At 39.7% G+C, this 15,372-nt stretch overlaps 1 protein-coding gene across 2 annotated transcripts in view; it reads right to left on the bottom strand.

Moving 5' to 3' along the window:
- Nucleotides 1–15,372, bottom strand: part of SGCD (sarcoglycan delta) — a 539,655-nt gene that overhangs the window by 83,651 nt on the left and 440,632 nt on the right. For both annotated transcript variants that reach the window (XM_082620414.1, XM_082620413.1), the window contains exon 6: nt 13,948–14,020. In XM_082620414.1, the coding sequence (XP_082476540.1) occupies nt 13,948–14,020 (73 nt within the window). The remainder of the gene's footprint in view (nt 1–13,947; nt 14,021–15,372) is intronic.

The following is a 15,372-nucleotide window of genomic DNA, read 5'->3' on the forward strand; positions in this document are numbered from 1 at the left end:
GCCAATTTCATGAACTCATACTTGTTTCGCTGTTGTCTTGACTGTATTGATTGGTACAAAATAGGCTATTAACCTGCTGACCATTATCTGTGAGGCATATGATACAGCAAAACCACCCTATCATTGGACAGACTCCTTGGCCATAATCTAGAATGAGTAATAATTGGTTGCTTCAACAACAGAGGCCCCAGAGCTAACATTTAAGTCCTAGGTTCTACGTGATGTGGGAAGTAGTTCATATATGTCATGCCATTCAGTGCTCACAAGTCCTTCTCAGTTGGTGCTGTTTTTATCTGCCTGTTCATAAATGAGGAAACGGTGACAGAGAGAGGTTTTAAAAGCTTGCCCAGAGGCACACGCTGGCAGGTGGCAAAACCAGGATCCAGGGTCTGGCGGTCTGACTTGAAAGTTCTGCTCCTAAACTTGACTCCATGCTGCCACCAGTGTCAGAGACTCTGCTAAACCTCAAAATCTGACTGAGCCCTCAGAAAGGACAGGATCTTTTCATTATGCCAAACAGCCAAGTGTTACATTTTAACCCTTCAGTCTCCCCGTCTGTACAATAGGAATGAAGTCCATCCCTCTCATCTCACTTAAGGGAGTTTTGGAGAGGGTATTTGTGAAAGCACTTTGAAATTTACAAAGCATGGAAAGAATTTGAATTGTTCTTCAAACACCCACAGTGCAAGGAAAAGTGAAAAGGAATCCATCAATACTGGTCACAGATTCTAACCTTCAACTACTCGATGAATAGAACTTTTCGAGAAATTTCAACTTAATGAGAGGTGCCTGGTAAAATCATATCTGTGATCAGCACTTAAAGCCCGAATCTTAGTATCTTCCTATTAGAGCAGATCTGAAAGGTGGTTTAGTTAAAACCTTCCCTTCTTCTGATGCCTGACACACCTCTATAGCAGTCCTGATTGGACAGTTCCCCTTACCTTGAGTCTCTCAGTGACAGGAAGTTCATGGCTATCAAGGGAGGTAATTCAGACAATTCAAAAACACTTCTTTATGTTGCACTATCTTACTTTTGGCTCTGCTGCCCTCCCTTCTTAGCCATTCTGGGTCATTAAAGAGCAAAATTATCTTTCTGTAAGAATATCGCCCCTCACACAAAGAGAGGGTGGTTGTGCCCTCACCGGTTCACTTAACTTAGTCACTGCCTGGCTCAAGCTATGGGATTATTATGTGACAGGAGGCAAAACACTCCGTGCATCATTCACTGAGAACTGACTTCTAGCTTTAGAATGAGCCACTGAAATACTGAATGTAGCATAACAGCTCCTCAGGTGCCAAGAGTAGGACGTATTCAATCCATTGTGGTTGTGTATCTCCCAAATGGTCCTCACAGAGCAGCCCAGTCATTTGCAGGGGCGGGTAATCAGAAGTCCAGGGCCTCCCGCTCTCCATTTTAATCTCACTCATCATGCACATTTTATATACATCTGCATTCAAACGCTGAAGGGCATTTTCCTCATTTCCCAAAGAGCTTTCCGTGGGGACCACAGAGATAACCATACATGAACAGACAGATGCATCATGTTAAAAAGGGTGTCAACACTTTCCTTTAATCAGTACACAGTCAATATTCTCCATCATGAATAACTAATGAGTTTCTCAACTCCCTTCCTCAGATGTCATTGCAAAAATTTATCCGAGGAATGTCATCTGCACTTAATGAAGGAACAAGCATCGTAATTAAGTTTTAAGCTATTTCTTCAGCATGAAGCTGCCATGAAGTGTGAAATGACTATAATTCACATTTTTAAGACCCTGCATTTATTAGCATCTATTTTTTATTCAAGGTTAGGGGTATGCGCTTGGATTGCCATAGGATTTCAAATTCGTCTGTGCTTTGTTTTTCCAGAGTGAGTGTGCCTGAACTCAGATGCCAGGCAAGGAAAGTTATCATTAATGAGTCAGGCTGTATTTTTGAAAAAAATCCAAAGGCCTGGGAACTAATCTTCCTTTGTGAATAGGAAGCAATGATGAAATGTAGAACTGGGTGAAAGAGGACTTGATTCCTCTATGAATTATGATAACCATGGTTGAGAAAATGAATAGGGATTGTAGGTCGGAGGCTTCACGTTAAAGCAAAGTTCTACTGGAGTGTGACTATAGCAGAACGCTTGGGCAAAAAAGAAATCTAAAGTTTTGAAACTGCTTGTAAAAGAAAGAAGAACAGATTATTCTCTTTTGGAAATGACTTAGGATGAATAGAAGAAAGAAAGAAAAGGGATAAATAAGCATATGGCCAAAATTAGAGACTCCAGGAGACTTTAATGGCTCTCCTTTACAAACAAATGTCAAAGAGTCAGTTACTCATCATTTTGCTGGCTGAGCACACACTTCTGGAGGGAATGAATTTGTGATGATTCACCTAACCTAAACCCCTCTGTGGGCAATGGCAAATGCGGAAGACATCTGAGCCAGTGCATCCAAAAATGAAGATGTGCAGGGGCTATGTATAGGGGCTAACAGGGAGACCAGTATGATCCTGGGGCGTGCCAAAAAGGATTTCCTTAGGAAGTGAATTTTAAACTGAGAGTTCAAAGATGAATAGGATGATTCAGAAAGAGTAGACAAGAATGTTTCAAGAAAAGGGAATAGCAAGGCCCTAAGTGCAGCCTCTATGGCACTGTAGAGGAAACCAAGGGAGAATGGCTGTAGCCTGCAAATTGAGGAGGCTTCTGATTAAACAGTGAACTCAACACATATGTCTACCTCTGCTTCTTCCTGAAATGCTAACACAACTACAGTAAATGGACCAAAAAAGACCCACACCCACAAAGATAAAGAAAAAGAAAAGCAGTGAATGGGAGCAGAATATACCATCCCAAAATATGCCTCTTTGGCATAAGGATTATTTTAGGCTGATTATTTTTAAGAAATAGCAGACATGAGAGAAGCTCTGAAAAACAAGCAGATGTTACTCTTTTGTAAGAGACATTTACATTTATAAGGAAAATCTCCATTTGTAAGGGGTTTCCCTCTCTGTACCAGGTAGAGAAGGAGGACTAAATTTCTAGAAACTCTCATCAATGCAGAAGGCAATGACTTAAATCTGCATAATAACCTTACTTTTGCTTACTGTGCTTTTCCTGATAACTTCTCATAACTGGCCTCTTCCTCCGTACCCCTCCCTCAAATCTTTTGTTTTTCCCTAGAGATGATATTTAAGGTGTTGGCTTGGGCCATTTCAGGGAGTTACTCAGTCTTCCTGGGTATCTCCCATGTATACAGGAGGTATACATGTCATTGAACATTTTTCTGTATTAATCTGTCTTTTATTACAGGGTTGTCTCAGCCAAGAACCTAGAAAGATAGAGGAAAAATTATTTTTCCTTTCCCACAGTTTTGGCAACCCAGATAGAACTTTCTGAGATACCACACTTGTTCTGGAGCCTGCAGATGAGATCCTGGAAAACTGGCAGAAGTGACAGAAAGCTAAGAATTTTTACCAAAGTCAGCTCTCCTGGATTTCGCTCTGCAGTACTCTGTAGGTTGAGAGAGGAAGGTAAAAATTTCGTGTCCCTTTTCAAGTTTAGATTAGCAGGAGAAAATATATGTGTGATTAAGTTCCTTTGGTGTAGCAACTTTTGTAAAGACTTACTATGAGAACTCTTGTTTTCTACTGGTCCTTTTCCTCCCAGAGGTGGTCATTTTTTTTCTCTTGTCTCCATCTTTTGTGCCACTTGTCACAAGGAGGAGAACCACAGGTATGAGGAGATTTTCCTTTTGTCTTGTTCTGTGTCCTGAGAGCCTGGCTTTGTGACCAGTGAGAATATTCCCCCTGGTCTTCACCAGCCAGAGGATGCATGTCCAGGCATGCCTCTGGAGGACAGTCAAATAGATTGTGAATCCAAGAAGCAGCATTCTCTTGGTTCAACTTTGCTACTGAAACCGAGCAGGAACCTGTGGGCACACCACTTCCCCCAACACTAGTGCAGCGATGGGGCAAGGTCCTGGTTCCTCCTGAAGGAATATACCTAATAGTATCTTTGAGTTCTTCTGCAGGAACTAAGTTTCCCCGCCCAGGTAGAGCTGAGCACAAGATTCCTGGAGCACCACACTGTTACCTCACTACCAACCAATCAGAAGAAAGTCCCACACCCTGCAGCCTGCACCTCAAATTTTGCCTATTAAAAACTTCTCCCCTAAAACCATCAAGGAATTCAGGGTTTTTTAGCACAAGCCACCCATTCTCCTTCCTTGGCCCTGCACTAAACATATCTCTGCTCCAAACTCTGACATTTCAGTTTGTTTGGCTTTACTGTGCGTCAGGCACACAAACTTGCGTTCGACAACACCGGTTCTCAGGGGGGTTTGTCATAAGGGGTCCTGGTCCATAAGGGGCCTTTGCTGTTTCAACTTTTGTTGCTTTGTTAGTACAAACAGGTCCCATTCCAGTGGCGTCTGCCTGGTGTCACAGATTAGCGGGTCTGGGACTGGAGGCTTCTCACGTCCTCATGGGAAACCAGAGACAATGTTTTCACTACACCATTCTTATTTGCCTGTGGCAATGAAAGTCTTGGCAGAGGGAGAAACAAAAATAACAAAAGGTTGGAAGGAGGGGAAAGGGTAATGGGAGATGAGAGGCTGGGCCCATCATGCAGGGCCAGATCAACCACTTTAAGTTGGTACGTGAGTGTTTTTGTTTATCTTCAAGTCAGTGGGAGCCACTGAAGGATAGCAAACAAAGGAGTGACCTTTAACACAACTTGGCACATAATTCAAGGCCAGAAGTCAGGCAAATTTATTTAGTTCTTTCTGAGATGGTTTTCCTTTCATTTATATTATAGTTGGTTCTTGAACAACACAAGTTTGAACTGAACAGGTCCACTTATACGTGGATATTTTTCAATAGTAAATACTACGGCACTACACGGTCTATGGTTGGTTGAATCTGCAGATGCGGAGGACCAAATATAAGTTATACGCAGACTAACCCCTGCATTGTTCAATGGTCAACTGTATGTTTTAACAAGCCATGGAAAATTCTGGACTAAGAATCCTCTGACTGGCTTTTTAATTTTTTTTTAATTTACTTCTAGTTCCCAACTTATTTCAGGTAAAAACTGTCAGCTTGTTCCTCTAAACTCCCATTACTCTTTGTTTTGAAAAGGTTATAATTGGAATAAAATAAGGCTGGCTTCAAGCCAGGATCATGAAGGATGTAATTAAACAAGATTTTCTGTCTATCCACCGAGCAGGGCAATCCTACTGGGGGGGGAAAGAGAGAGATTCTAAAGCAATTGTGTGTTTTTCAAGAATAATAGAACAATCTACCCCACACATTTCACATAATACATGGCAGCTGCTGACATTTTAATCAAGATAGAAACAATAATAAAGTCAAGATGCTCTGTGTTCAGGCAGAAGGGAGCCCCAACTCTGGAATTTTGGCAGATATACACACATGCCCATTCTGCTCTAAATGGCTGGAAGGTTGTTAGCACTTCTTTCATGATGTCGTGCCTGCCCTGACAACACGGATAAAAGTGCAATTTTATACACCCCTGCCAGTTATGGTTTTACCTGCTGAATAATTTTTTTTCACATTTTAAACCCTTAAGTTAAACAATTAATCGAAAGGATATAATTTTAATTTTTAAATAAAAGCCACTTGTCTTAGATAATGTTAACAATGTGTCGAGTTGCCTCTCTCAAATTCAGACAAAAATGGGCTGGCCATTAATGGACCATCAGGTGCCTCACTGAACAAGGCTGATGGCTCTAGCTTTCGAAGATAGTCCAGAAATGATTTTGAGAGAGAGGCTTGTGAAATGTTTTGGTTATTAAGGCATTTCCCCCAATATCTTATTGGTTTAAAAAGATTAAAAACCCAGGACCACTTTTGGGGAGTATGTTGAGAGCATCAGATCTGGACTACAATTCCAATCAATGCTCACTCAAAACTTGCAAAGAAATGAACACTAATCGCAGGCATCTGATGATGGATTCTGAAAGCACCTTTTCCTTTTGCTCATACCCAGTGGTCCCTGCAAGACAGAGGGCAAGACTCACAGACTTGGAAGCTTGGCAAAGTCACGTAAGATACCTTGTGACTGGAATGATACCCTGTATTGCAAGCTGGCCAATGTACAAACCATGCTCATCCACGAAAACAAATGGCATTTCTTTATTGTTTTTACCTGACTTAATTTTTCTCTCAAACTTATCCTTATGGATTGTTGGGAAAAAAAGAAATCTATTCTGGCATCCTCTCTGTAATTGAAAAGTTTCAACTTTCCCATTAGAATAAATAATTAGTCTAAATTTTCCTCTCCCTCTTTCAGATATCATTATGGATATGACAGAAGGAGGCTTATGTGACCACGTGGTGACAGGAACAGAGCAAGTTTAGATGCCAGGAGATGTTGTTTTGATCTGCATCAGGCTAGACCCCCATGCCCAAGTCCTCATTGAATAAACTCTCTCTGGGCTTTAGCAGTATCCACTGAGTTGGGACTGAATGGTGTTGGTAGACCCTGAGACCTGGGCAGGTCTCCCATTGCACCAAACTGGATTGTCTTCTTTGGAGCCCTCAGCCCCACTGCAGGGATGCTCCCCAGAACCAGCCAGCCTGTACCATCAGTTATCCATGTGCATTCCTCAACACACCACATGGACACTTCTACAAACTGCCTTCCCTCCTCCCCCACCCCTGGAATTAACGGAGATTCCAGAGTGTTGACCCAGGTCCTCTTTTCCTCTCTTTCTAGGGGGTTGTGAAACCACCCTACAAGTTGGCTTCTTCCTAGAATCCCAAATGAAAATGTACAATGACCCTTTGCTTTTGCCTTTCCTTAAAATCTATTTAATTGGTTTCTTCCCTCCATGACCCAGAGAAGAAAGGTCATCAGGACATATATTTCACCACCTGCTTTTCCTACATTTCCTGTCTTCTTCTTCCCACAATTCACCAGAGACCAGAACAGAGGAGATCTCTACTTCCTCTTCCTGTCTGAATGGGACTTCCCCTATGTCCTAGCCTCAGCTTTCCCTGTGATGTTATCTGCCATCTATCATTCTCTGGTCTCTAATGGTAGAATCATAATGTACAGAGGAGATGAATACAGACTCATGGGTTTAATATCTTTAAGCTGTAATTTCTATTACATGTGCAAAATAAGAGCTTTTGATAAACAAGGCAAAGGGAAAGGTGGCGATAATTCAAATACGGAAGTATCATTTTCCTTTACCTCTTGTGCTTCTCCTTATACTTACTAATAGAACCATGGTGAAAGGCACCCGGGGAAAGGTTGGGGATAAGGTAGAAAAGGGAAATACAGAGATAAATTCAAACTCTAGTACTGATACTAACAGGAAAAAAAAAAGAGAGATTAATGATGGCATGCTGGAATATAGGAGGAAGAGGAAGAAAAGGGACATATATATGTATTGACTGGTCTTGGAAGATGGGCAAGATGTAATAGTTTTGGGATTTCAAACAGGACAATCTTAAAGTCAAGTGGGCCTCATTAAGCCCTAGCCTGTGGCTTTCAGATCTTTTTTTTTTTTTTTTTTCTCAGCAGGCACTATTAAATGTGTGAAGAGAAGAGTTGTAAGGTAGTCACTAGCATTTCTGGCAAAATGAGAAAATGGAGGCAATACAATGACATGTTAATATAGTTAAATGAGATTGTCTTGTATTCAATTATGAGACTGTCTTTTATTCTATATTATGTCTTCTTATATCCTTTCTCTTATATAAAATGCAGTTAATAGTAGATGGAAGTAGTCAATAATTTTTTCCTTTTGTCTTTAATTGAGAAATAATCGTTGGTCACCGTGATTTGATGGAAACTTTTTAGGGGTTAAAGAAATATTAAACTCTGGGAACTCCCATCCCATCTGAGTTCTTGTGTGCCTGTGAGAGAGCGAGCTGCTTGCCTGTCCTCCCAATAGCTAACATGTGTTGAATTAGTATTCACTGAGCTTTTCCTCCATTCTAGGCACTGGGGCTAGGAGAGCTTAAGACACTTGCCCAAGTTCACAAAGCAGACAGGCATGGGTACCAAATTCAAAGCCCGAGCAGGATACCTTCAAAGCACAGGCTCTTGACCATCAGGAACACTGCTTCACCATTATTCTATTTTTTAAGGCCTTGGAGTAAGTAACTGCTATTATTTGGTCCACTACATTTTTTTTTCATTTCTCCTTTGAATCACTTCAATATTTGTGCTATATGATCAAATAATTCTAAATCTCATACATGCAAAACAAAACTAAAAAAGCTTAGTCTTAAGTATTTGGAGTTGGGGGTGGAAGAGAGGGAAGAAAATTACAGAACATGTCTGCAAAATGTTTAAAAGGGAGAAAATTTAAAGATTTCTTCTACAATGGTACTCCTCCTTTCACCACGTACCATAGCTAAAAGCTCAATACACAGCTTCTGGCCTCTTCTCTCCCTTCCCCCACTCCCACCTGTTCTTTCTCTGTATTTCTGTCTTTGTGTGTGTGTCTCTCTCTTTACCTGTGTGTGTACATTTTTTAAAATCAGACTGTCAATCCATTATTTTTGGTATTGTGAATTCTGAAGAGGACAAAGAAGTGGAGGAGGATTGCCAAGCCTCAAATTCAATGAGCCCTGAAGCTCTGACAGACTGTTCTTGCCACTTAAATTTACAAACCACTGAGAGCCAATAAATACTTAGCTGGCTACAGACATTTTAGAATACAATTAAAGAATGAATAAATTCATTTTCGTCAACTTGTGGGAGGCTTGTCTAATCCCTGTTTCCCTATAAGACACACAAACTGTAAATTCCCATATTTCCAAAGGAGCCAGATTGAGTACCTACCCGGTTAAAAAAAAAATTTTGCAAAACATTCAAGTGCATTATTGGGAGTAACAGATGTATCATAATTTTTCAGCTTTATCATTAAAACCCTGGTAATATTATAGAGAAAAATAAACAGTAACAAAGTAATACCTTATTTATTGGGGGCTGTAGAATGGGTTTGCTATCAGTGAATCAGTTCTGAATTGAATTACATACTGATTTTTTTGGGTTTTTAAAATTTATTTATTTATTTATTTATTTTTGGCTGCACTGGGTCTTCGTTGCTGTGCGTGGGCTTTCTCTAATTGCGGCAAGTGGGGGTTACTCTTTGTTGTGGCATGCGGGCTTCTCATTGTGGTGGCTTCTCTTGTTGTGGAGCACGGGCTCTAGGCACTCAGGCTTCAGTAGTTCTGGCACATGGGCTCAGTAGTTGTGGCTCACGGGCTCTAGAGCACAGGCTCAGTAGTTGTGGTGCACGGGCTTAGGTGCTCCGCGGCATGTGGGACCTTCCTGGGTCAGGGCTCGAACCTGTGTCCCCTGCATTGGCAGGCAGATTCTTAACCACTGTGCCACCAGAGAAGCCCACATACTGATTTTTGAAACTTGTAACAATCTTTAGTCTTTTGCTACCATATTTGAAACTGCCTTCACACAATTTTTTAAAGAACACAACTGTCATGAGGAAATTACAATCCCTCATGTTTGTCAATAACACAGTAACATTCTTGGGAGCTAGAGAAATATGTTGGGGTACTTTCCCCTACATTAAATGGCTGTAGAGAACCACACTTTTTGAAACCTGAGGTGTACTTTTGGGTTTTATCTTTTTTCTTCTTGCAACTAACATGTCACTTCCTTTGGGCAGCCTTATTTAACTCTCTTAGGTAGGTTTTGTAATTCTCTGTGTTTCCTTTGATTTGGTTCATACATCTATCCTACATTTCATTACCTTGTATTTTGAGGTTGCTTTCTGTCTTATTCTCCTTAACTATAAATTATTTGAGTACTCATTTAACTCTACATCTCAAGTATTTATCACATGCCTTGACTCTTAATAAAGTGTCAAAAAAATACTTGGTATAAACAAAATGAAAAGAATGGGAGAAAATATTTGCAAACAAAGTGACCGACAATGGATTACCCTCCAAAATATACAAACAGCTCATGCAGCTCGATATCAAAAAAACCAACAACCCAATCAAAAAAATGGGCAGAAGATCTAAATAGATATTTCTCCAAGGGAGACATACAGATGGCCAAAAGGCACATGAAAAGATGCTCAACATCACTAATTATTAGAGAAATGCAAATCAAAACTACAATGAGGTATCACCTCACACCAGTCAGAACAGCTGTCATCAAAATGTCTACAAACAATAAATGCTGAAAAGGCTGTGGAGAAAAGGGAACCTTCCCTACACTGTTGGTGGGAATGTAAATTGGTAAAACCACTATGGAGAACAGTATGGAGGTTCCTCAAAAAAACTAAAAATAGAACTACTATATGACCCAGCAATCCCACTCCTAGGCATATACCCAGAGAAAACCATAGCTCAAAAAGACACATGCACCCCAATGTTCATTGCAGCTGTATTTACAATAGCCAGGACATGGAAGCAACCTAAATGTCTATCAACAGAGGAATGGATAAAGAAGATGTGGTACATATACACAATGGAATATTACTCAGCCAGAGAAAAGAATGAAATAATGCCATCTGCAGCAACATGGATGGACCTAGAGATTATCATACTAAGTGAAGTGAGTCAGACAGAGAAAGACAAATATCATATGATATTACTGATATGTGGAATCTAAAAAACATGATACAAATGAACTTACTTTCAAAACAAGACTCATAGACTTTGAAAACAAAGTTATGGTTACCAAGTTGGGGGAGAATAAATTAGGAGTTTGGGATTAACATATCTACACCACTATACATAAAACAGATAATTAACAAGGATCTACTGTATAGCACAGGGAACTCTACTCAATGTTCTGTAATAACCTATATGGGAAAAGAATCTGAAAACAACACTTGGGAAACAGCTCCTTCCTTATAGACAATGAAATGGAAAATCAGGTCACCACCCTTGTTATAACTGAAGGTAGAGTAAAAGCATATCAGCACAGCCGCTGATGAAGAATTCTTTTATGAAGACCTTCTGGCTTCTTGCTTTTTTGTGGTTCCTTCCAAGCTTTTAGTGATATTTAGGGGAACAGAGTTGGCTGTTTGTGTACATTGGTCCATATAACCTTCTTCCTTTCTTTTACAATTGTCATGGCATACATCTGGGAAATAGGATTTCATAGTCCATTTCCTATTCTGGTAGGATCAGAATCCTACAAGGAAACTTCACAGTTGAAAAGAATGCTTAGAGCAAGGTAGTCATTCAAAGGTAGTCTCTGTTCTTACAGAAAATACCTATGTCAAACTGAATGGCCTATTTCCAGTCTCAGATCAGGCACGGCCTGAGATCAGGGATTTTTTCCATTTGTCTTATATAGACTTAGGGAAAAAAAAAACTGTGTGAACATTTAAAATATTCAAATTTTAAGTCATGAATTTATTCAAATCCAGTTTCTATTCAAAGTTAGTTTTTCTTATTAGAGGGATGGGGGTAGTGCCTGGTACATTTTTAAGTATAATCTTGAATCTAGAGCCATACGTCATGATTTCAGAATCGCCCTGCAGCAGCAGAGTCTACAAATATGCCTGAGTTGGGTGTTGGGTGCAGACCTTACCAACACTCCTTATTTGTCTGGAGAGAAACAACCCTCTTTTGTGATTTTCAGCTCAACCCTGGATTATTTACAAATGTCTTAAGCAAATACGGCAAATATAGTAAGTACAGTAACTCTAATAAGAAAAGCAGTGAACCAAAATGCGCACAGAGAGGAAGCTACCATTCCTTTAGCTGGGAACTGAGATATTCCAGGAAGAAACGTCAGAGGCCTAAAATTTGCTTCTTATTAACACACAAGCAAACAGAAAACAACAATAGAACAAACAAAAAAAACCTCCAGCAGCCAAGAAAGGGGCCTGAGGAAACAAAAATTATCCCAAAAGAGAAGGTCTCTAAAATAGATGTTATTTTTCTCATGTTTGATTGATTGAGTAGCTGAGGGATATGGATGGATATTTAAGTTTTACTTGTTTATCTGAGAAGTCAGTCTAAGTATAAATAAAGGAAGCACAAAAAGACTTTAGTATGTAATTCTTAAGTTGGTCTTTTGTTTGCCCCTGTTCAGATTGTGTTGATGTGTACACAAACAGCCTGAACTGAGTCAGGAGCCTAGAATGTGATCACTTGGCTTCTCCATCCCTCTGGAACTTTTTTTTAATGGTGCTTTGTGGCAGAATCTCTGACCAAAAAACCATTTTTTTTTTTTTGAGATTCCATATATATGTGTTAGCATACAGTGTTTTTCTCTTTCTGACTTACTTCACTCTGTATGACAGACTCTAGGTCCATCCACCTCACTACAAATAACTCAATTTCATTTCTTTTTATGGCTGAGTAATATTCCATTGTATATACGTGCCACATCTTCTTTATCCATTCATCTGTCGATGGACACTTAGGTTGCTTCCATGTCCTGGCTATTGTAAACAGAGCTGCAATGAACATTGTGGTACATGATAGAGTTCAGCTCCTTTTAGACATACTTATCTTTGTGCTGATCAGCACAAATCATTCACTAGTTCTGTAAAAAACACCCCCCTTCCCCCCCAAATAAAACCCCCTGCTCCTAAAGAGGACTGTGAAAAGACAGGGAACTGGGCCACCCATTAGCCTGCTTGAAAGAGTTCTTACATCATAGCCACAAGGATTCAGTGCATTCTCAGAGAATGAGCTCTCTCAGGGTCCTAAAATGCACATTTCCTTGGGTGGATTTGCTTAAAAGATTCCAGCTTTAGCATAATATGAAACCCAGGATCTAATTGACAGAGAGTCAGGCAACTTCTGGCCTCTGGAAGACCTGGTGAAAATGGTTATTCCAGTAACATGTAAAACATCACAGCGTGGTATGTAATTTTAAAAATATAGCCCCACTGTATACGGCATTTTGCTAAGAAAAGGTTCTCACTCCCCACCGATTATCCTCTTCCTTTTGCCCGATTTATTTCCCTATATTCATAAAGACGTACAGGCCTGGTAGGAATGCTATGGTTTTGTAATGAGGTGATATATCCTCCACTTACTGAGGACACGTTTCTGTTTAGGGAAATGCAAGCTCCAACGTGGCTGCTGCTGTTTTTGCAAAACAGAGATCTCGGGGCTGGTTGTGAAAGAGAAGGTATGACTTGTGCAATACAGGTGCGTTTGCTTACAGTTGATGTTGTTATGCAAGAATTATTCAGGGCTGTTTATGAGGATTTATGATTGGTCTTAATTAAAAGAACTGTGAGAAATGAAGAAAGCCAATATTCATTGAATTCTTCATGGCTCTAATTCCACCATGAAAATTAAAGTTATATTTGTATCATCATACCATTTTATATATGTTTCATTTGGAGGGCTGGGGATAGTTCTTCGGTGGCAGGAATGGTTTTTAGGCTATATCTCTGTCTATTTGTCCGTCGGTATGTCTATTGTTCCTTTTTGCTTTCCATAAGTTGTTGGTAAGTACATGGCATCGCAGAGCCCTTTTCTGCTAAAAGCAGCAGGCTTATGGATATTTAATTAACACCAGTACATGGAATACCCACAGAAGGTAGTTCTAGAACCTTATCATTCCAGAAAATGGGGAGCTTGTTAGATAGGAAAAAAAAAAGTATTGTATTTACAGTTCAGCTTCTTTTAAACACCACTATTCTTTGGGCTGATCAGCACACATTACTGATTAGTTCTCTAACTGGAGAGGATTTTGGTACCAGAAAATACATCAGGAAATACACACTGCAAATGAATGAATCCTAAATCTTACAACTCCAAGACTGGCAACCACTTCCTCCAAACTTCCAACTTTAAGTCCTCAGTGAAAATTTTCTCTTAGTTGTAGCTTATCTTCACATCCTTTCTAATCTCTCCCAGTTCATACACTCATGATACTGTTACATCATAGATATTCAAAATGGATCATCAACCAGTTGCACAAAGAGAGCAAATAGCCACTTAATCAATGCAAACCATACTCAGAAGTTTACCTTAGTTCCTTGAAGGGATCTGCCCTGACATTAGGTGTCTCTATAGATTTAGGGAACACTGTGCCCTCTGCTCCTGTAAACAAAAGAAAAAAGCAAACAGAGGTTGGAGAGTTGGATGTGTAACTGGGAGGCACAGTCAGCACAATGAATGGAGCTAAATGCAGTGAATCCTTTATACAACCCAGTACACGGGTATTCTGCCACTGGCTCTAGGGCAGGTCTCCGTGCTAGGAGAGCATTCAATCAACTCATGCAAACAGCCTTTGAAAAAACAAAGAACTCTTTTGAATGTGTTCTTGCTGAGATCAGAGTGAGGCCATAAGGCAAATTCCATGTTGGCTTAAAAAGAAAAAAAAAAAGTTGCCTAGAAATGGCATGGTCTGACTCATATCTCTCATAAACTATTAACAGTCACCCAACTGGAAGTGTTTTGAAAACCAGCAGCTGAAATTCTGTTACTGCAGCATGGGGCACAAATCACATAACACATACAACATCTAAGAAATGGGTTAGATGGTAGAAAATACTGTAAGACTGCAAGGTATTTGTCTAAGGACAATTAAGCCAAAGTTTTTCAGTAAATCAAGTTTTACACGATAATCTTGAAAACTTACAACACTATGAGGGATCCTTTGAAGTTCAGTGCTTTTACAATTTGAGGATTAACATTGATCCCCGACCCAATCTAAGAAATTTAGCTCCTGACTTTGCTATAAGCTTTTATCTTTACAACTTGTCAACATCGGCTGAACCTTTCCAGCCGTAAAGATTGTGATTATCTAATTTGTCTGCTCCCAAAGTGTCTTCAAATCATTTAAGCCTCAGTTTTTCACAGACAATTGCACTGGATATTTGTTTTTCAATGAAACTTAGCCAGGCAGTATCCTGAAGTAAAGGTGTTTATTTTTATACGCTCAGTGTGCTTCTTTGATGCTGTAAGAAGGGACGGAATAATATCTTACATTCATGTGTGAATTTCTAGAATCCTCTTGCATTGGTATAATGTCTAGAAATCCTCTACTAACCACTGTTATTCCAAATCCAGGTTTATCCCGACATACTAATGACTCTAGGAAAATGAATTGATTTCCTGGCTTTTGTAGCAACTATGGAAATATTTAATCTTTCTGATATGAGTAATAGACCACTGTAAGTAAAATCAGAATTTTTTTCCTACCTTAACATAATATATGGTCACTAAAAGAATATTCTGGTGAATAATAACTATTATTCTCAGCTAACATTTTTGAGTGACTACCACATTGCTGGATACCATCATAGATATATCTCATTTATTCCCTGCAACAACCCCATAAAACGGACAGTTCCAGTTGGCATAGAGACACTCCATGTGGGGAACTTTAAGATCATTTTCTGCCTGTAGACACTTCTACTTTCCAAGATCCCAAATCACATCATTTCAAA

This window comes from Mesoplodon mirus (assembly GCF_964341445.2).
Source record: "Mesoplodon mirus genome assembly, chromosome: 5".
NCBI classification, from domain to species: Eukaryota; Metazoa; Chordata; class Mammalia; order Artiodactyla; family Ziphiidae; genus Mesoplodon; species Mesoplodon mirus.